Here is a 22,848-nt window from a genome sequence, read left to right as displayed (position 1 = left end):
CTCTGACGCCACAGGTTTCCCGTCTGCAGCCACGCGCACGGCTGGGCCTGCTCCTGGGGCCTCCCCGCCGCACTCAGCCCCCTCCAGGGGGCCAGGCAGGGGCAGGGGTGGCCCAGCAGGCTGGGGAAGAGCAGGAAAGGGGTAAACCCCCAAAGGGGCAGCTGGGTGGGGAGGGTTTCCCACGTGCCGAGTGTGTGTTAATGGACCCCCTACATCTCCTAAGAGAAATAAAAGCCCCATAAAGATGGGATGTGAATGTTCGTACAGGAATTGGCGACAGCGAGTGGGTGTCAGTGTAAGCGTTCGTTAATGTTGATGTCTGCGCAGTATGAGAAAGGGACAAAGGGCCATGCCAGGAAGGGCCATGCCAGGGACTCGTGCCTGCAGCTCTAGCGCTCGAGGAAGCATCGCAGGAGCTCAAGGACACGGTAACTATGATCGTGCACTGCACTCCCGCCTAGGTGACAGTGAGACCACATCTCCAAATTAAAACATAATAAAGTTCTTTTTGAAGATTTTAATTTTTTTAGGTGAGGTCTCTGTTGCCCAGGCTGGAGTACAGTGGCTGTTCACAGGCCGGACCGTACTCACCGCGGCCTCAGCTCCCGGGCTCCCGCCATCCTCCCACCTCAGCCTCCCCAGCAGCTGAGACTAAGACAGTCTTGTGACCTCCCGGCCATCTCCTGTGGCACAAAGAACAAAGGACCCTCCCCTGCCTCTCCCGATCACTGGCCTCTGGCAGGGATGTAGGTTTTAGTTCTCAAGGGTGAGAGTTTAGAATAGAGACAGGAAAAACATTTTTACCTTTTTTCAGGTCATTTTTTCTGATACAGTTATGACGGGGCCTGTTCGTCATCCTTGACGAATATGTCTTGCTCTGTAAACCATCCTTGCCCTTCCTCAATAAACTTTGTTCCACGCTTGCCTTGCTTTTGGTGCGTCTGGTCATTCTTTGGCCAAAAGCACACCAGGAACTGAGAACAGACAACTAGGACCCGACACATATACCAAAACTATTTTGATTTTTTTCACTTAGAAGATTATCAATACTAGTGTCACTGAAAGTTCAGCACGTGTCCCTGAGGCCACATCAGAAGAACGAAGACAAGTGGTTTGAAGAGGAAAGAGAAGTTTATTAATTTCCTGGCAAATGAGGAGGTTGGCAGACTCCCACTGTAAAGTACCAGCGTCCTCAGAAGATTCTTTTTTTTTTTTTTTTTTTTTTTGAGACAGAGTCTCACTTTGTTGCCCGGGCTAGAGTGAGTGCTGTGGCATCAGCCTAGCTCACAGCAACCTCAGACTCCTGGGCTTAAGCAATCCTACTGCCTCAGCCTCCCGAGTAGCTGGGACTACAGGCATGCGCCACCATGCCCGGCTAATTTTTTTGTATATATATTTTTAGTTGGCCAGATAATTTCTTTCTATTTTTAGTAGAGACGGGGTCTCACTCTTGCTCAGGCTGGTCTTGAACTCCTGACCTCGAGTGATCCACCCGCCTCGGCCTCCCAGAGCTAAGATTACAGGCGTGAGCCACCGCGCCCGGCCTCACCTCAGAAGATTCTTGAAGTCAGAAGGCTGCAGGTTCCCACCCCTGGGTCCCCAAGCTGCTGTGTGGTCTCCAAGCAGCTGGTGCACATTGTGCAGCCCCCACAAGGCATCACCTCTGCTCCGGCGCAGCCCCTGGCGGCATCCATGTCGGCCCACCCTCAGAGGTCTGATGTGCTTTGATGACATTTGGCTGGGACATGCCTGGGGCAGGGCTCTGGGAACCCCTGTCATCGAAGGCCCACCCTCTGCACCCCAACTCCATCACTGCACCCTACAGGCCTGGGGACACAGGAAGCACTCCGGCAGCGCCCTGCCCAGGGAGGCCCCCAGCGGCACGGCGGGCAATGCTGTGTGTGGCCCTGGCCCAACCCTGTCTTTTGTCACCCAGGTCGCAGCCAACAGCTGGGGCAGTTGGTGCTGAGGGGACAAAGGGGACCAAGACAACAAAATGAAACAGCACAGGAAAAGTGACTGCTTTAATGCATTAGGCAAAATCTTACATAAAATCAGAAATCTATAATCCGTCCTTGCTCCAATTGGTAAAAAGTGAAAGATTCATGGCAAGCCAGGTGCAATCTGATCCCAGTTCGCAGACGGCGCAGCGCTGGGTCCGGCCCAGGTGGGCTCTACTTCCCGTTCTCCGTGTTGAACATTCGTTCCTGGAGACGAGCCTGGCTTGAGTCACGCCGGCCCCTCACGGGCCCCTCACCCGCCCTGCCTTGTGCACTTGAAGCCCGACGAGGCCCCAGGTGGAAGGCGGGAGGCCCCCCAGGACTGCACTGCGCATGAGCCAGCCACGGACGGTCACCACACAGGAGCCAGGACTCACTGAGAGTCCCTGGAACACCCCTAAACACCAGCCACCCTCAGCCAAGGACGGCCTCGGCAGGCCTCTCGCTGGGTGGCACATGAACAAGACCAGGGTCCCCACAGAAAGTTTCCACTCTGCCCGACCTGCATACCCACGCCCAGGCCTGGACCTCACGGGGCCCGGCACACGCCCACGGCCGCCCTGGCGGGACACTCACCACCAGCATCTGCTCCAGCTTCCCCGCATCGGCGGCAAACTTGCGGATGCCGTCCGAGAGCTTCTCCACGGCCATCTGGTCCTCGTTGTGCAGCCAGCGGAAGGTCTTCTCATCCAGGTGGATCTGCTCCAGGTCACTGGCCTGGGCTGCGGGGGGGCACGAGCCACAGCCTTGCACGCCCACCCTGAGTCCCCGCCCACCTCGGCCCCTGGGGCTGAGCTGTCCCCAAGCCCTCGCTGCCCGGCATCTCCCACCGGGGCCAGCCCTTGGCCACCTGCGAGGTTCGTGCTGGAGGTGGGACTTGGGCCCACAGCGCCTTAGCCACGGACCTGGTAAAACGTGTGAGGAAAACCAAGCCTTCCTCTGAGCCTCACTCCACCCCGTCTCCCGAGCTGTGCTCCCCCAGTAGGACGGAGGGTCCTCAGCATCGCCCACAGGACAGAGCGGCAGGGCTATGCCAGCCTCGCCACAGCCAGGCACTGGGCCTCACCCGCCTTGGCCGAGAGCACCGGTGCCAGCTTGCTGTTGTCTTTGAGCAGCTCCCCCAGGAGCTTGGGTGAGATGGTGAGGAAGTCGCAGCCGGCCAGCGCCTTGATCTCGCCCGTGTTGCGGAAGGAGGCACCCATGACGATGGTTTTGTAGCCAAACTTCTTGTAGTAGTTGTAGATTTTGGTGACGCTCTTTACCCCTGGGAGGAGACAAAGCTGTGTCTCGGAGGCCCAGGCAGGGCCACCCGCCCTCCCAGTGCGCTGCCTGCAGCCACCATCCCCACCTCGCCCTACATTCCGGGGCAGGGACACAACCACGGCCTCGCACGCCACCCTGACCCCATGCCCCCACCTGACCCCGCGCCAACCGTGTGCCCCCCACTCGTCGACGTGGCGGCTCCCGTCTGCGGCTCTTCCTGCCTCTCAGGCTGCTCCCCTCCCCCATCACCTCCACGGGCATCTCACCAGGGTCCTCCAGGGGCTCGTAGGATTTCTTGTCTGTGTTTGCCACGTGCCAGTCGAGGATCCGCCCCACAAACGGGGAGATGAGTGTCACGCCTGCCTCAGCGCAGGCCACAGCCTGGGCGAAGGAGAAGAGCAGTGTCATGTTGCAGTGGATGCCGTGCCGCTCCTCGAGCTCCCTGCGGGCACAGGGCCAGTGAGCGCAGCCCCGGGCACCCACCCAGGGCTGACCGGCCGCGTGTGAGCATGTTGAGGGTGTTTTTTGTTTTGTTTTTGAGACAGAGTCTCGCTCTGTTGCCCGGGCTAGAGTGAGTGCCGTGGGTCAGCCTAGCTCACAGCAACCTCAGACTCCTGGGTTCAAGCTGATCCTCCTGCCTCAGCCTCCCGAGTAGCTGGGACTACAGGCATGCGCCACCATGCCTGGCTAATTTTTTCTATATATATTTTTAGCTGTCCAGATAATTTCTTTCTATTTTTAGTAGAGACGGGGTCTCGCTCTTGCTCAGGCTGGTCTCGAACTCCTAACCTCGAGCGATCCACCCGCCTCGGCCTCCCAGAGTGCTGGGATTACAGGCGTGAGCCACCGCGCCCGGCCCATGTTGTGTCTTAACAAGGAAAAACGCTCACGGTCTCTCAACTGGAAAGGCAGGAACAGGGTCATCATGTCACTGTCAGAGACACATCTGAACACCCAACAGGGTTTTATCTGGACAGTGGATTATGGGTGACTTGAATCTTCTTCACCCCATTATGAAACAGGGACAAAGGCAAGAGAGATCCTTGGTGCCCACACTCTGCCACGTGGCTGCGGTGTGGGCTGAGACAGCCGAGCCTCTGCTCAGGCCCCTCCAGCCACAAGTTCCCTGCCCAACCACAGCTTCAGAGGTGCCACTGCCACGTGGCCACCGTGGGTAGGGATGTTCCAGGGCAGCAGCAGCGCTCACACCAAGCCGGGCAATGGCAGACAGCACAGCCAAGGTGGGAACCAGCCCACGGTTCCTCCAAGGGTCAGACACAGTTACTACGTGACCCCGCAACCCCACTCTTGAGTGTTTGCCCACAAGAAACAAAAACACCCGTCCACACCAACACGTGCACACCATGTTCACAGCAGCATTGCTCATTACAGCTGCAAAGGTGGAAACCAGCCAAGTGTCTGAACAGATGGATGCAAGTGTCGTCTGTTCGTACGACGGGACAGCACTCAGCCACGGAAAGGGACGCAGCACTGACACCTGCCACGACGTGGATGCAGCTCGCCATGCGGGGTGAGAGAAGCCAGAGACGAAAGCTACATGTTATGTGATTCCATGTGCGAGCAACATCTGAAACCAGCGGAGCCACAGAGAGAAGGCAGATCGGTGGCTGTGGCTGGGGGTGGAACATGCCAACACGCGGACACGCATGGGAATGCCACGCCGCAGGCTGTCGGGAGTCACCCGAGCACAGCAGTGTCGCTGCTCCTGGGCAGGAACAGCACAGAGCAGTTTCACTTTGTTTTTCACCATTTTCTGTCTCTTCAACTCTGAGCATGTGTTTTGTGTAATAGTTTACTTTTTAAAAACCATGTAAATTTAAGCTCGCACTGATCAGGACAGGAACAAAAGACAAAATCTGCACGTGTTACGGGAGGCTTTGCTTTTCTGCTGGGTGGGGCGAAGCTGCATTTCCTGGGAAACCCCTTGTCTCCAAAGACCAACAAGCAAGGGAACTGGCACCGCCGGAGCAGCTGGGGGCTGTGCCCCGGCCCCCGTAAGGCTGAGAGGTGAAGTTTGCCTGACACTACGTGGCCCGCCCCTCCACACTTACTTTCCAGCCTGAATCCCTTCCCAGGTCGATGACAGCTTGATAAGAATTCTGTCCTTGCTGATCCCAGCTTCCTTGTAGAGCTCTATGAGGCGCCTGGCTCTGGCCACCATCGCGTCCTTATCGAAGGAGAGCCTGTGAGAGCAAGGGGCCCACCCCTCAGGTCACGCAGGACACCCGCCGAGCAGAGCACGCTGGTAGCGGGTGTCTGTCTGCCTGAGCCGGCCCCGAGCCGCACCCTCCCCTGTCCTCCCCTCGCACATGCAAAACCCAGTCTCAAGGTTCTTTTTTTTCCCCCATATTATTTTGTTTTCTTTTTTTCTTTCCGTTCCTTATAGTCATCTCGCAAGTCTTAAAGTTCTTTAGTGGGAGCCGCAGGCTGTGGGTTTTATTCAAAACACAGACTAGAGCTCAAACGCTAGGAGGGAGCCCCAGGGTGGGCACTCACTGGGACAGCGGGGTGGGGCGGGGGGCAAACTTGCTGAGGGCTGCCATGCCGCCTCGGCCCCCCACGGCCTCCGAGTCCGGGACTGCGGCGCCGGCCAGCCCATCTGCAGGAGGAAACAGCCTCACCTGGCGTCTACTTCTGTGGACACCCGGCCTGGAATCTTCTTCAGTATTTCTGCTCCAAACAGCACGAAAAGTTTATCAATAGCATTTTTAATCTGGTCTTCTTGTGAGCTGAAATTCAAAGGAAAAAAATTGGGTTAGAAGTCTGTGAGGTTCAAGTACACAAGATTCTACAAAACAAATTCGGTTATTCCTTTGCCAAATTTCTTTCCATCTTTTTTCTTTAAAAACATTTTTTAGGCCGGGTGCGGTGGCTCATGCCTGTAATCCTAGCACTCTGGGAGGCCGAGGCGGGAGGATCGCTCGAGGACAGGAGTTCGAGACCAGCCTGAGCAAGAGCGAGACCCCCATCTCTAATAAAAATAGAAAGAAATTATATGGACAACTAAATATATATATAGAAAAAATTAGCTGGGCATGGTGGCGCATGCCTGTAGTCCCAGCTACTCGGGAGGCTGAGGCAGGAGGATCGCTTAAGCCCAGGAGTTTGAGGTTGCTGTGAGCGAGGCTGACGCCACGGCACTCTAGCCTGGGCAACAAAGCGAGACTCTGCCTCAAAAAAAAAAAAACAAAAACATTTTTTAATTATAAAATACATGATAAGATTTGCCATCTTCCCCATTCTTAAATGTGGCGGCATCACACATACTCGTAACACTGCGCCCCCTCATGACCACCCCCCTCCACAGCTCTTCCATCACCCAAGCTGAATCCACCTTGTGGCACTTGCAAAAAATCATCTCTTCAGTCTGTTTGAAGTTGCCTGGTCAGACGGCAGGTGAGGTACACAAGGCTGCTCCAAAACGAATCACTATCTGAGGGGCCTCAGCAGCCCGTGCACGTGGATGGCTCTTCAGCTGGAGCGGAAGGGTCAGAGCTCACGGCTGCCAGGTCACCTAGCCCAGCAAAGGCACCACCGTCACGGCACCAGGAGCACCGAGCCCTCGCTGATGCCATGGGGGGTGCAACGCCACCGAGAGAGGAGAAGGGGAGGTGGCCAAGATGGGGCAGGCATCAGCCAGATTTGGCGTCCAAGCGTCCAGAGCAGCTGCCACACGTGGTTGGGGAGAGCTGCCTGCAGGCCACGGGGACGTGGCCAAAGCAGGCATCACGAAGGGACCCTCCTGCCCGAGGCCCAGCTATCTGCCCAGCACCACTCTCAAGCTGGCTGTTACTACTCTGAAAAAAATTTTAACATCTAGAAAATGCAAATCTCACTGGGCGCAGTGGTGCGAGCCTATAATCCCAGCACTTTGGCAGGCTGAGGCGGGAGCATCGCCGGAGCCCAGGAGTTGGAGGCTGCAGTGAGCTGTGATGACGCCACGGCACTCCAGCCTGGGCAACAGAGTGAAACCCTGTCTCCAAAAACAAAACAAAGCAAAACAAAAACAAACAAAAAAAGAACATGCAAATCTATGGGCATGGAGAGTAGTCTGTGGTTGCCTGGGTGAGGGAGTGGGGATCTATTGCACCCAAGTACCAGGGAACATTCTAGGAGGTCACATGTTGCAAAGCTGGACTGTGGTGATGGCTACATCACAGCAAAAATTCACCAGACTCACTGGCCTATGCACATAGATGGTGAATTTCACTCCAATTAGGCTGTTACAAAATAATAAAATGACAGCCAGTAGACACACCAGAGCTGCAGGGGGCACAAAAGAGGAGGAGAGACTTTGGGGGTCTCCAGGCGTCTTGCATCTTGGCTGGGGTGCTCACGGGGATGGACACAATGGCAAGGCCCGCTGGACCGCACGCTCACAATGGGTGCAGTTCCCTCTATGCAAGTAGCACTTCAACAAGCAAAAACAGGCAAAAAAGATGGCTTTCCTCCCTTGAGTTTACAATATTGGGGAACTAAATTTCAGTCAGGGAGGGACACAAGGCCCACTAGACCGGTGTGGGGCCTAGACAGGTCCCCGAGCCCAGGGAACTCACCCGCCCAGCTTCCTGCCATAGGCAATGGCCTCCCCCACCAGCTCCTGGTAGCTGGGCATCCGCGCCGCGGCCAGGATCAGGGACGGGTTGGTGGTGGCGTCCTGGGGCTTGTACTCATCAATGGCTGGGGAATAATTTCCGAAAACAGGAAAGTAAGTGGGGTGTTTGCGTCCACCCAGAAACCCACGACAGGTCCCCTGTAGGCCCCACAGGCATCTCCCAGAGCAGGGCGCGGACACGCTTCTCACCCCCCGTCCGTCGCTGGAGGTTGGCCAAGAGGCAGCTCTTGCACAGTGATGAAACCACCACTGAGACGAGGCACCTGCATATCACACACCCCCCGCGAGGGCTTTCGACACCGCGAGAGTGAGGGAGAGACAGTAGGAGGGCAGTGGCCACACGCACACACTCTCCCCACTGCCACACCACCCTGAGCAGGCATGCTGGTCCCCGGCCAGTGGCACAAATGTGAAAGTTGAATGGGGTCACTCTTGTCATACCCAAGTAAAACAGAGTTGAGAAGCCGGGGGGAAAGCACTCAGGAAACATAAGGCTGCTCCAAAAATGTCATTCTCTACAAGCCTAGTTGCTGAAACCGCCTGTGGCAACCCAAAACCAGTCTTGCCTAATCCTTGCTGAAACAACTGCTGCAACTCGAGGACTAACTTCACCCATGGCCACCACTCACCAATCGAGAGTTCATTCTCGGTCGGGCGCGGTGGCTCACACCTGTAATCCCAGCACTCTGGGAGACCCAGGCAGGAGGATCGCTTGAGGTCAGGAGTTCGAGACCAGCCTGAGCAAGAGCGAGACCCTGTCTCTACTAAAAATAGAAAGAAATGACTTGGACAGCTAAAAAATATATATAGAAAAAATTAGCCGGGCATGGTGGTGCATGCCTATAGTCCCAGCTACTTGGGAGGCTGAGGCAGGAGGATTGCTCGAGCCCAGGAGTTCAAGTTTGCTGTGAGCTAGGCTGACACCACCACGGCACTCTACCCCAGGCAAAAAAACGACACTCTGTCTCAAAAAAAAAAAAAACAACGCTGTTGGTCCTTTACTCAAATGTTTTGTCTTCTGGATTTAAGAAAATTTTCTCTCTTAAGTCACCTATAATTCACAGCAATTTGGTAAAGTATACCTTTGTAAACACAGATAAAAGCATTTAGTTTTTTTCTCCTTCCATGATTCCTCCAGAATTGGAAAACTAATTGTGAGTCTCTTAATGACACTGGTTACTTGCATAAGTCCAGTGAAAATGTGCTCTCTCACACTGGTGACATTACCAAGGCTTTCACTGAAATGTCCTACTTGAAAATATGCACAAAAGGCTTGTTACAGTGAGTTAATAAAAATTGTCACTTCCTGGCAGGCCCAGGAACTTTACATAAGATTATGCTGAGGCGGGAGGATCGCTTGAGGCCAGGAGTTGGAGACCAGCCTGAGCAAAACTGAGAGCCCGTCTCTACGAAAAATAGAAAAATTAACTGGGCATGGTGGCACACTCCTATAGTCCCAGCGACTTGGGAGGCTGAGGCAGGAGGATCACTTGAGCCCAGGAGTTTGAGGCTGCAGTGAGCTGTGGTGACACTACTGCACTCCAGCCAGGGTAACAGAGTGAGACCCTGTCTCAAAAAACAAAAGGTTTTTAAGTCTGAGGTTCTTATATATAATCACCGTAGAGGGAAAAAAAAGTCATGTTTCCAAAGAAAAGCTATCATATGCCTATTATTAGATTGTAACTACATATTGCTTTTGAGTTCTTGTTAACTAACTTATAGACTCGACTAAGTCCTAAATTCTTCTAGTTTCCTCTAATCAAACTTTCTTCCATAAAATTACAAAACGGGAACTGCTCTGTTCCTAAAGCCCTGTAAGCTAAAACTAGACGATTTTTAAGGAACAAATCTTGTGCCTGATGTGTGAGCCACACAGAAATTTCACCAAACTACCTGAGGCTATAATCAGAGACACTCAAACTGCAAACCAGGACGAGCTGTTTTCCACGCCGTAAACAGCTTTTCCTAGAAGGTTGGAATAAGACTCCATATCACAGCGAGACTCTCTTAGCCCTCTAACAGTGCTACCTTTTTCTTTCCTTCTTTTTGTGACACGAGGTCTCACTATGTTGCCCAGGCTGATGTCGAACTCCTGGGCTCCAGTGATCCTCCGGCTTCAGCCTCCTGAGTAGCTGGGACCACAGGTGGGCACCACCGTGCCCAGCTACCTTTTTGATAGGATAATGGTGCAATTTAAATTTCACAGTCGGTAGCTTCTACAGATAACTTGACAAAATCTGATCTAAGAAATCCTTTTAGTCCATATAGTGGCAACTTTGATAATATCCCTAACACAACTTTCTGTTCAGATGATATTGGTGGTCCCTTTCGTGAAGTTGGCATTCTCTGCTTCACTTATTTATTTGAGACAGGTCCTTGCTCTGTCGCCCAGGCTGGAGGGCAGCGGCACAATCGTTTCTCACCGTTGCCTCTAACTCCTGGGCTCAAGGGATCCTCCTGCCGAAGCCTCTCGAGTAGCCACAACTACAGGCGAGCACTACCACATCCAGCTAATTTTTTTTAGTTTTGTAGAGACGGGGGTCTCACTGCATTGCCCAGGCTGGTCTTGAACTCCTGGCCTCAGCTGATGCTCCCGCCTTGGCCTCACGAAGCACTGGGATTACAGATGTGAGCTACTGTACCCAGCCTACGTTCTTTGCTTTAATTCAACCCAGTCATAAAATACAACCCACTGGTGACAAGTCTCACCAGGTATGTCTGATCTTTTTCATCTGTTTAGTTGGTTGCTTGGAAGAAAAAACATGAACTACTCTTCCTCTGCTCTTACGCCATGATTGTCATCAACGCTGAGGCCTTCTCTGACCACAAGTGTGGGGGTTTCTCCCCACGCGCTTAAGCAATCAGCTCTGCAGCAGGCACCAGCGGGGCATCCGCCAGCCGGGTCGGACGCTGCCCACCTGAAGACAGCACGGGATCCCACGGGCCGAGGTGCAGTCCCACCAGACCACTCCCCGGGCCCCACCTCCCACCAGTTTTAAGTCTGGGCCTCTGGAACTTCTGACCAACCAGCTTCAAGTTGGGGTTCCCAACTTGAATTGATCTTTGGGTTCGATGAGTTTGCTAGAGTGACTCACAGGACTCAAGGAGACACTTCAGTTTAGCAGTTTATTACAAAGGATATGCGTGAGGAGGTGGATGGGGCCAGGTGTGGGCAAAGAGGGGGCAGAGCTTCCAGGCCCTGCCACGCCACCCTCCAGGAACCCCCACACGCTCAGCTCTCCCAAAGCTCCCCAAGCCCTGTCCTCTTGGGCCCTTTATGGACAGACGACTGGAGCGTGGACAACCACACAGAAACGTGCCTGGACAAACAGGGTGGGCTGGCGCTGACGGACTGAGTGGGGCGCCCAGCAAGTGTGTGCAGACCCCCGTGGCCTCCCTGCGCAGCAGGCTTTCCCCCCAGCTGAGGGCAGGACCCCTGCTGAAGCGGGGGTCTTGTGACCTGCAACCAGACAAGGTAGGGAGGAGAATTTCTTTATGATCAGCTGTAAGACAGAAAGGCTGGGAAAGATGCCTGCCTTGGGGAGAAACAGCAGCAGGTGAAAGGAGGCCAGGAGAGGGTGAGCGAGAGGTTCTATCTTCGGAGGCTGCTACTGAGGCCTAGAGCTCCCAGCGTAACTGGAAGAGCTACGGAAGTCCTGGGCCAGGAACCACGGATGACAAACCTGTCTCTATCTATATCTTAGTATCAGTTACCCTCAAAATTAGGCTCATGGTTTAGAACTATTATTCAAACTGGATTTATTATAGTGTTGTGGATTATTTTTTATATCATGATTTTTAAGCTTTGTTCTTACTGCCCGTCCAATCTTTGTAAAGCCAGCTCTCCTGCCAGGACAGTGCCAGCTCAGCACTGTAAGACGATGACTACTGACGCCTGTGGAACTGGCAAGGGGCAGTTCATGCTGGATTCCAACAGACCTGCCCTGAGAACATTTCTCCTTCTGGCCTCTGTTACTTGCATGTGGCCTGGGTCCCTGACATAGACCCCCATGCCTTGCCCTTACCAGGGGCACAGGCAACTGGGACAGGTCCATCCTGGCACCAAGGGACAATCAAGCCTAACTGCAAAACAGTTGATCGGCTTTGCTTTCAGAGAAGGGTCTTAATCAAAAGGAGAAAATGTGAGCGTTGATCACACGATCTAGGTTACGCTCGTCACACCCAACTAGAACAGAGTCAAGAAGCCGGGGGAAGCGCTCAGGGCATAAACACTGCTCCCAAGTGCCACAGTGCCCGGCGCTTCTGTCTGCTGCAGCTGCTGCCGCGTGGCCTGACGTCAGTTTTGTCTAGTTTAACCCACGGCCCTCACAGAGCCTCACTGCCGCCAACGGACTTTCTTGTGGAGCAGGAAATAACACTTCTCTTTTTATTAAACCTCCATTCCCTTGTTCTTCAGACATGGTGAAGCCCACCTGGTCTGCGTGTGCCCTGGATTGCAATTCTTCTTCCCAAATCACACGTGAAGGTTCGAAATAGCTCTTCACGCTTCTGACTCTGACACGAGAGCAGATACCACACGGTTACCTTCAGTAGGGACTACTCTCCTTCTCTAACTACAGTCTCTTCTAACTCATTCGTTCTTTCTCCAGTAACTGAGCTAGGAATCCAGAGAAGCCAATGGGGCTCCACTGGGGGTCTCGAAGGCTGGGCTGTCCCCGTGGGACATGCAGGCAACCAGCTGAGGATGCCAGTGCCGGCCACAGAGGGCCCACTGCTTCAGGAGAGCAGCTGGTTCAGTAAAGTTATTTGCCAAGTAAGTATTTTCAAAGTATTCTTTGATGACAAAACTGTTGAGATGGAGAACAGACTAGAGGTTGCCAGGAAACAGGGTGGCTCCCAGGGGCACAGGGAGATTTCAGTGACAATAGGACAGCTCTGTCCTGACAGGAATCTACATGTATGAAACCACCCCCATAGACACCCCCCAATGCAGACTGAAAACTGGGGAGCCCTGAGCCAGGTCTGCAGTCTGAGAGTGTCGCACCCAGTGTACATCATGCCCCAGTTACACAAGATGTTGCCATGGGGACACTGGGTGAAGGATTCATGGAACTCTACGGGCTAATTCTGCAACTTCTGTGAGTCCATGATCATGTCAAAATGATGAGAGAAAGCATGCTGTGGCATGGTGCTGGCATGGGCTGCCAGTATCCACTGCGATGCACCAAAATGGTATATTTCATTGTTTAAAACTACCCCCTTATAAAGTCAGCGCTTAGCAACCTGCTTTTACTACAATTAAAAACAAAACCAAGATCCACCGGGGTCAACAGATGGAGTTCAGCATCCCAAGAAACTTAATGTGAATGCAAAATGGGATGGGGGTGGTGGCATTGTTCTGAGAAGGGCAGCCACAGCTTTCATGACAGTTTCATTTTTTTTTTTTTTTTGAGACGGAGTCTTGTTCCATCACCTGGGCTAGAGTGCCATGGCGTTGGCCTAGCTCACAGCAACCTCAAACTCCTGGGCTCAAGCGATCCTCCTGCCTCAGCCTCCCTAGCAGCTGAGACTACAGATGCACACCACTATGCCCGGCTAATTTTTCTATTTTTAGTAGAGATGGGGTCTTACTCTTGCTCAGGTTGGTCTCGAACTCCTGAGCTCAAGTGATCCTCCCACCTCAGCCTCCCAGAGTGCTAGGATTATAGGTGTGAGCCACCTTGGCTGCTGATCCATGACATTTTTAAAGAGGCCTGTGACTCACCCAAGGAGTTAAGAACCTTCACTTCATAAAATAGAGATCACAAACCCAACACACCATTTACAACTACAAAACACAAAACATAAATGAACATATGCTACCAACGAATGTATCTTTTAATGATGTTAATATTCATTTAAAAATAAAAATGTCAGGGCTGGTCCGATGGCAGTGGATTATCAGAACTTATTAACATTCGTGTCACTAAAGTTGGTATACAACCCCCCCCCAGTCCCCCACTGCGAAATTTGACTGGGAAAAAAAAAGGAAAAAAAATGTCAGGACTTGGGGCTAGAAGATCTCTCTCTCTCTTTTTTTTTTGGAGACAGAGTCTCACTCTGTTGGCCAGGCTAGAGTGCTGTGGCGTCAGCCTAGCTCACAGCAACCTCCAACTCCTGGGCTCAAGCGATCCTCCTGCCTCAGCCTCCCAAGTAGCTGGGACTACAGGCATGTGCCACCATGCACGGCTAATTTTTTCTCTATATATACTTTTTAGCTGTACAAATCATTTCTTTCTATTTTTAGTAGAGACGGGGCCTCGCTCTTGCTCATGCTGTTCGTGAACTCCTGACCTGGAGTGATCCTCCCGCCTCGGCCTCCCAGTGCTAGGATTACAGGCATGAACCACCACGCTTGGCCTAGAAGATCTCTTAAAAACAAAAAAACCCAGTGCTCTCCGGGCCCCTTCCTCTAGGAAAACCCAGCATTCTTGGCTTTGCGTTGCCAGAGGTGTAATGGACTTGACATCGGCACCAGCTCTGCTCTGACAGTGGGAGTCTCGGGAGCAGTGCAGCCAGGGCTCTGCCCGCCAAGTAAGGAAACATTGCAAATTATGCTCAGTACTCACAAGGAAAGAACTGAGGGGCATAAAGTGTGCAGCCACTTTCCTGGCGCTTTCTTTCTTGTGAACAGAGAGGTCTGGACTACAAGGGCTTGTGTGTGTGAGAGGGACTCACATTGCTAGCTCCGGATCTTCCAAAGACGGGTTCGGAGCATGCTGCTAGCACCCCACGCGGGTCACTGAATCCCTCTTTTATAGTTAAGTGGCCAAATATGCCTATTCACTCTCCCAGGCTCTGACAGATAAACAATGCTCTTACTCAGCTACCAAAGAGGAACTAAAGCCTGTTTCTCAAGTCACCATGAGAAAGCAGAAAAGAGGGGAAGTTACTTCCGTATTAGTGCTCATGGCACTCACATCCATGGAGCACTTCATGACTTTCCTGAAAATCGTGTTTGTTCACAGCAAAACACAGCAACAAGGCTCATCTACCCCGAACTGCAGAGCACAGAAGAACTAATGATTAATGGTATAATCCTCCTGTACACTTCTCTGCACCTTCCAAGATCTCGCCAATGAAATGATTCAAGCCCAGGAAAATCTAAAATTTAACAGTCCAGCAATCCTTTGGACTGTGCAGCTGGTTTCTTCACGTGGGGGATGTCCAATCAGGCCAGGCACCTTGTCACCGTGGTCCCCAGCCGGCGGTGGCCGTCCCGCGGGGCAGGAGGAAAGCGAGTGCAGCCGGCTTCAAAAGCAGGCGGTGGCCTTCCTCGTGTCCGGCCAGAGCTGGCTCATGTCCCCGCTCTGCAGTCAACGTCGGCGCAACAAAATCCCATCTAGGACACCACAAGCAAGCCGCGCGGAAGCCGGCTCCAAGTCGTATCCCGAGCGTCTCCCGAACTCACAGGCTGAGAGGCCCCACGCACCCACTGCACCGGCGCACGGAGGCTCCCAGGCCGCCAACAGCCCAGCCGGCGCGGGGCCCTGACGGCGGGGGTGGGGCTAGGACTGCGCGCCGCGGCCCGGGGCTCGGGAGGGCCGGTCGGTCGGGCCCGCAGCCTCCCCGCCTCCAAAGCGCCCTGAGCCCCACCCGCCCCGCACCGCCGCCCCGGCCCCGCGTCCGGCACCTGCGCTCCCCGCGCCGGGCCGCCCCAGGCACAGCCCCGGGGTCCACGTCCCGGAACTGGGGGCGCTCGCGCCGGCCGAGGGCGCATGCGCCGTGCCCGGGTTCCGCCAGCCTCACCGTGGAAGTCGCCGGTGTCGGCCACCACGGTGGTGAACTGCTTGAGCTGGTCCAGCGCGGACTCCATCCTCTGGCGCTTCACCGGGGAGCTTGACATGGCGAGTCCCGGGCGGCGACGGCGGCGGCGACGGCGGCGAGGGCGCGGGCGGCCCACAATGCCCCGCGGACGCCGGCCAATCGGAGAGCGCCGCGGGAGGGCGCGTCGGACGGGCCCTGCGCGCCAGGCCCCGCCCCAAGTCGTAGCCCCGCCCCGAGTCGCAGCCCCGCCCCGAGTCGCAGCGCCCCCGCGGGCCGGCCGGGGCGTGGGGCACGGCGCGGTCGCCCGTTGAAACCTCGGCACCCTGCGGAGAGGGCAAGCGGGTGGCCGAGTCCCTGCGGCCTCGTCCCGGGCTGCGCTCGCGTCCCGCACGCTAAGTCCGGGACTGGGACGGCATGCAGGGTGGTAGGGACGTCATCTCTGTGGCCAGCGGCCCAGCCACACCGGGGGCGGTGCGCTCTTGCAGCGGTGCGACCCCGGAGCGGTGACCCCAGTCCCTCGCCTTGTGGTGCGTCCCGGGAGAGTGCGCCGGTCCCCCCGCGGTGCACCCTTCCCCCATCGGCACTCCCCTCCCCCAGCGGTGCTCCCGTCGCCCCAGGTGCGCCCCCGAGAGGTGGGAGACTCCAGAGGGCTGTGCGGCCTTGTGTGGAGGTGCGCTGGACACACCCACCTTGTGCAGCAGGGGCTGGCGCCACCCACCCAGGGGCCCTGACGACACCCCAAACAGCTCCTCTTTCCTGCCCTCCCTTCCCTCAGTGGCCAGCAAAGTCCTCAGGCCACCTGAGATCTGTGTGGGGTGGAGGGTGACTGACAAGAGTGCGTGTCCCATGCAGCTCCACTGTGCACACGGGAGCTGAGGCACCGGGACAGGAAGTGGGCAGGGGGCTTGGCTCCAGGGGCCCATCATCAGTCCCCGTGAGAAACACCCCCGCTGGGGTGGGTGCAAGAGGCTGGTGTCTGTGAACTTGGTACCTCACCTTCACACTGGCTCAAGGGACCATCTGATTGTTCCTCCTTCTCTAAATCTTGGGTAAAGGTCTGTGAAGCTTCCTAAGCCCCCTGGGGTTCAAGGCTGCCGTTTTCTTTGCTGCTGGTGACACCTGAATGATCCCAACAACTGCAAGCAGAAACCAGTCAGGACAGAGAGCTTCCTCCATCCTCGACGTGGTTCCAGGGCTTTATAGACCTGCCGCTGACAAAGTCATTTGCCCAGCGCTGTCCCAGGGGACACCCTGACCACCTGACGTGGACCAGGAACTCAGGCGGGGCCCCTGCTATGGGTCTGAGCGCCCAATGGGAGGGTCAGCAGTGCTGGGCCCAGGACCAGCTCATCCTGCCCCGAGCAGAACTCAGCAGTGTCCGGGCGGCGGCTGGGAGCAAGCGTGGAAGGGTTTCTGGAGCTGCAGAGGAGTGTTTCCTTGTCCTGCCCCAGGATCTCAGGCCTCAGGAAAGGGAGGGTGCCCAGGGCCTACAAAGAACAAATATGTCACTTACATTTCCAAATGCTGTTTTAATGCAAGCAGAGGCGGTAGCCTTCGAAGACCAGTGTCTGGAATGTAAGTTTTGAGGAAAGAGGTGAAGCCACAGCCTCGGGGTCCCAGGAGGGAGAGCAGCCTGGGGACCCGGGGACCTGGGGAGAAGACCTGGGGGGTCTGCCGAGAGCCCTGACAGGTGAGCTGGGGTGGGGGCTCCAGGGTGGCTGATGCTTGCGTCTTGGGCCTGCCCTGCTCAGCCCTCCATGTGGACTGCCCCATCCCGGGTGCCCTAAACCCTGACCCGGGCACCCAGCTGGTGGGTGGCAGGGATGACCCTTTCCCAGGACCCCCAGCCCAGGGACAGGCCAGGGTCAGGGGGGTCAGCAGGTGGGAGGACTGCCCTGGAGAGCTCCAGCCTCAAGAAGACCCTGAGGCCGCATCCAGGCCACGGGGACGCAGAGGGAGGGCTCCGGGAGCCCTGTTCCAGCTGGACAGTGACCAGGCCGGTGCACACAGGCAAAGAGAGAGGGGCCGAGGATGAGACACAAACCCCATAGTGGCCAAACCCAGTGCTATGGAGGGGGGCCCAATATGGCCACAGAGTCAGCTTCACGGGAAGTGTCACCAAGTTCACCCCTGAGTTCCTAACCCTAACTATAGCCCTAACCCGGCTGGGCCTGAGGAGGATCATGGCAGGCTGGGCCACATGGGGCCACCACAGGAGGGAGGTGGCAAGTAGGCTGTGGGCGAGGCCATGGGTCAAGGAGGACAGGGCTGGATCAGGCAAGTCTGAGACCAGACTGAGGGCAGGAGGGCCAGGCAGGGCGTTGCAGCCAGTGCAAAGGCCCGAGCCGGGAGAGGCCACGTGTCAGCATCGTGGGCAGTTGAGGTCTGGAGGCCACAGGGGACCCCTGGATGCCACGCAGCTCCCGTAAGGGCCCAGGCTTCACCGAGAGTGGCTGGGAGCCTGGGGGGCCGCGAGCAGAGGAGGGGTGGCACAGGACTTAGGTTTGCACGGGTCCCTCTGGCACTGTGCTGGGACCAGCCCGAAGCGAGCAGCCATGGAGCTGGAGTGATGGGGCCGCTGCACCCCAGGACAGGGACAGTGAGTGGAGGGTGGCAGGAGCTTCTGGTCAGAGGTACCTAGGTGCTGAGAGTCGAGCGGCAGTGGGTTCAGGGGTCTTGGGCTCAGAGTGGGAGGTGCTGGGGGGTGGGGCATTTGAAGCCAGGAGCTGTAGAGACCACCTGGGAGGGGGTGGAGAAGGAAGTAGGGCCAAAGGCGAGGACCGCCAGGCTGTGAGGTCAGGGAGATGAACAGGAGCTGCCAGGAGTGGGGAGGAGGCCAGGGTGGGGGCAGCTCGAGGGCCTTGGGTGGGGCTGCCATGGAGACGGTCACTGCTGACTGTGCCAAGGACAGCTGCCTTGAGGGCAGGAGGGAGGAGGAGGACAGGGACAGGGACCCAGGGCACTTGGGGAGGGTAGCAGTTGTGGGCACCGCGGGGGCAGGAGCAGGTGGTGGCAGGTCTGGGTTGGGGGGAGCTGGGAGGTGGGGTGGTGGGGCTGGGATGCACTGGCAGGGTTGAGCTTGGTTAGGGGAAGACCAAGTGCACGTGACGGTGTTGGCAGCTGGGGCAGGCTGAGCAATCACTCGGGCAATTGGGGAAAAGAGGCCTCATGGTACCAGCCGCCTGTGGCCACGTAAGAACTTATCCCAAGGGTGGCTCAAAACAGCAACAAACATTTCTCATCTCCCCATTTCTGTGGGTGAAAAATACCAGAACACAATGATTTCTTGACTATGACAGCAAAAGCACAGGCAATAAAAGAAAAACATGGCAAACACATGGGAGGGCGCTCACCACCGCTGCTCGCTAGGGAAATGCAAATCAGACAGCGAGACGTCATCGACACCCCGCTAGGACGCTGGGACGGCCACTGCAACCAGCCCAGAAAGCACCGAGTGCTGGCGAGGGTTTGGAGAAAGGAACCCTTGTGAGCTGCTGGTGGAAATGTAAACTGTTGCAGCCTCTGTGGAAAACAATTAAAAACCTATAAGTGCCTCATAAAAATGAACATAGAATTACCATGTAACTCAACAATTACAGTTGTGGAATTTTATCCTCAAAAGACATGGGTTCTGGCTGGGCTCGGTGGCGCGTGCCTGTAGTCCCAGCTACTCGGGAGGCTGAGGCAGGAGGATCGCTCGAGCCCAGGAGTTTGAGGTTGCTGTGAGCTAGGCTGACGCCACAGCACTCTAGCCCGGGCAGAGCCAGACTCTGTCTCAAAAAAAAACCAAACAGACATGGGCTCTTCAAAAGAACCAGGAGCAGGGACTCAGAGATATTTGCACACCCAGGTTCTCAGCAGTGCTGTCCAGCTGAAGGGTGGAAACAACCCATGTGTCCATCAACAGATGAATGGACAAAGAAAACGTGGTCTGTCCACACGATGAAATATTATTATTCAGGCCTTAAAAAGGAAGGAAATTGTGACACATGCTACAATGTGGGTCGAGGTTGAAGACACTGCGCTGGTGAAATAAGCCAGTCACGAAAGAACAAACACTGTGATTTCACTTACGTGGGGTCCCTGGAACCACCAGAGTCACAGAAAGTGCAAAGGCGGGTGTGGGGCCGGGGCGGGCAGGGGAGTTAGTGTTTAACGGGACAGAGTTTCAGAGGGCAGACGGAAAAGTTCTGGAGGTGGTTGCAAACATCATGAGTGTACTTAATGCCTGTGATATGATGACATGGTATATATATATACCTGTTAATGTATACTATCTATCTATCTATCTATCTATCTATCTATATAAAGGTTTTCGCCCGCAGTTCCTGGCTTGTGACTCCCATAGCCCTTGTTACAGTCGTCTGTTACAATGTTGGGGGGATTTAGGCCTCAGAAGCAAAAGTTCCTCTCTGACTTTCTTTTTAATTTTATTTATTTGTTTATTTTTTGAGACAGAGTCTCACTCTGTTGCCCAGGCTAGAGTGAGTGCCGTGGCGTCAGCCTCGCTCACAGCAACCTCCAACTCCTGGGCTCAAGCGATCCTCCTGCCTCAGCCTCCCGAGTAGCTGAGACTACAGGCATGTGCCACCACGCCTGGCTAATTTTTTCTATATATATATATATTTTTTTTAGCTGTACAAATCATTTCTTTCTATTTTTAGTAGAGACGGGGTGTCGCTCTTGCTCAGGCTGGTCTCGAACTCCTGACCTTGAGCGATCCTCCCGCCTCGGCCTCCCAGAGTGCTAGGATTACAGGCGTGAGCCACTGCGCCCGGCCCTCTCTGACTTTCTCCCACCCTCCTGTCCCCAGCGCGCCCGGCCCTCTCTGACTTTCTCCCACCCTCCTGTCCCCAGCCCTTCATTCTCCCCTGTGGCCAAGAAACTAGAATCCCTCTTCCCCAAGGCCGGTCATGGAAACCAGACCCCTGTTCCCCAAAGCCAGCCATAAAACCTAAGCATATTACTCTAACTTTCCCCTTCCTCTCCGTATCAAAACTGGCCATAAAGAAATTCTCCGCCCTGCCTGGTCTGACCCCACTTCAGCAGGGGGCCGGCCCTGCAGCCCCAGGGGAAGGAATGCTGCGCAGGGAGGACTGGAAGGATCCACACAGACAGGCCTTGCAGGGGCCCCCACCCGGGCTGTCAGCACCAGCTCCACCCTCTTGTCCAGTCACATTTCTGCACGTTGTCCACCACCCTGTCCAGTGAAGTCCCCCCAATGGGCCTGAGAAGACGGGCTTTGGGGAACTTCTGGACACCCAAACAGGTGGAGTCATGTGGGAGGGTGAACAGGAACTTGTCCACCTGCTGGGAGGGTGCGAGTCCCAATTTCCCGGGGACAGGAGTGCGTGTGCATGGGACTCTTCCGGACCTTACCCTGGTATCTCTTCCTCTGGCTGTTTATTTGTATCGTTTAAAATATCCTTTGTCATGAACTGGTAAACGGCAGTGTCTCCCTGAGTTCTGCGAGCCACTCTAGCAAATTAACTGAACCCAGAGATTGGGTCATAGGGCTCCTACCTTGAAGCCAGTTGGTCCGATGTTCCAGGGCTCCCAGGTGCCACCGCGCTTCGAGTTCTGGCACCATCTTGTTGGTGGCCTTGGGGTAGGGCAGGTGAGACTTGCTTCAACTTCCTATCGTGCAAGCTCTTAAAACTTCCTGTTTTAAAGCACCCACAGCAACCTTGAACAGCTGCTCCTTGGTGTGGTGGGGGAGGGACTGGGCTCAGGACCTGCCCTGGATACCAGCACCAGAGGGTGCGCCAGGTCCTTGTGTACCGTGGCCTGGTGTGTACGGACAACCTACGGGCATCCTCTCGCACAGTCCGAATCATCTCCGCATTACCTATACTGCCTAACGTGCTGTAAATGCTTTGCAAGTGACTCATTGTCACACTGGAGTTTTTAAAATTTGTGTTATTGTTTGTTTTTAAAAAATATTTCAAATATTTTAAATCCATGGTGGGTTGAGTCTGTGGGTGTGGAACTGTGGACACAGACCGCTGACTAGTGTTTCAGGAGATGTACACGCGTTATAAAAATATATATTTAGGCCGGGGGCGCTGGCTCATGCCTGTAATCCTAGCACTCTGGGAGGCTGAGGCAGGAGGATCGCTTGAGGTCAGGAGTTCGAGACCAGCCTGAGCAAGAGCGAGACTCCATCTCTACTAAAAATAGAAAAAATTAGCCAGGCGTGGTGCCTCACACCTGTAATCCCAGCACTCTGGAAGGCTGAGGCAGGAGGATCACTTCAGCCCAGGAGTTGGAGGTTGCTGTGAGCGAGGCTGACGCCACAGCACTCCAGCCCAGGCAACAGAGTCAGACCCTGTCTCAAACAATAAATAAATGAATAAACTTATTGATTGGAATGATAAACCCCAGATTCACAGTAGCGATCACTTCTGGGGAGGGACTTGGGGATCTGACTTCGCAGCCCAGCAGGTCCTTGGCTGTTCACAGCATTGCACTTTACCTACTGACTGTTCTCTCTCTTTTTTATGGTATTTATATATTTATTCCCTTTTAGATCCATTCCCTGTCCCTAAACAACTCTTCTAAGAACTTTTCTTTGCACAATTTCTCGTAAAATGCATATTTTTTCTAAAACTTTATTTTTTTCTTTTTCCTAACTGTATGGGTTTTTTTTGTTTTTCGTTTTCTTTTTGTTTGTTTAAGGCTGCTCAAGTGAGGCAGTGGGAGCAGGGAAGGAACAAAGGAATCTGTAACTGGTTGTGATCAATTAGTTGTAAAGGTAACTGTATGTTGTAAAAACAGAATTTTTGTTTTACATTCCATTCTCTTTCTTTTTTTCTAATTTCAGAATATTATGGGGGTACAGACAAACGTTTTGGTCACGTGACCGGCTTTTGTGCAGTTTGAGTCAAAGTCGTTAAGTGTGCCGGATGGCAGTATAGCCTGCTTTGTACCCGCCAGGTGTGAATTTATCCGCGCCCCGCCCCCAGAGCCAGGCTCACCTCAGGGTGACCCAGCCCCTCCAGCTGTCCAGAGGGGCTCACAGCACAGCTGCAGTGCCCTGTCCGCACCTGCCAACTCTGAGGTTAGTTGGCCACTTTCTACCTCTGCCAGTGTTGACAGGTGAGACCTGGCTCCCCCTGCCTTTGCTTTTTTCTTTTTCTTTCTTTCTTTCTTTTTTTTTTGAGATAGAGTCTTGCTCTGTCA

General features: G+C 54.7%; 1 protein-coding gene across 1 annotated transcript; it reads right to left on the bottom strand.

Moving 5' to 3' along the window:
- Positions 1 to 1,997: 1,997 nt before the first annotated feature.
- TALDO1 (transaldolase 1) lies at positions 1,998 to 15,825 on the bottom strand. The gene is made up of 8 exons (XM_045558524.1): positions 15,649 to 15,825; positions 7,841 to 7,964; positions 5,906 to 6,013; positions 5,336 to 5,467; positions 3,530 to 3,705; positions 3,067 to 3,264; positions 2,577 to 2,722; positions 1,998 to 2,207 (listed from the first exon to the last, which is right to left on the bottom strand). Exons 1-8 carry the CDS (start codon positions 15,743 to 15,745, stop codon positions 2,175 to 2,177), a joined length of 1,014 nt encoding a protein of 337 aa, XP_045414480.1. The 5' UTR covers positions 15,746 to 15,825; the 3' UTR covers positions 1,998 to 2,174.
- Positions 15,826 to 22,848: the final 7,023 nt, after the last annotated feature.

The sequence above is a fragment of the Lemur catta genome, chromosome 7 (genome assembly GCF_020740605.2).
Source record: "Lemur catta isolate mLemCat1 chromosome 7, mLemCat1.pri, whole genome shotgun sequence".
Lineage (NCBI taxonomy): Eukaryota > Metazoa > Chordata > Mammalia > Primates > Lemuridae > Lemur > Lemur catta.
This window is presented reverse-complemented; position numbering and strand designations above follow the sequence as displayed.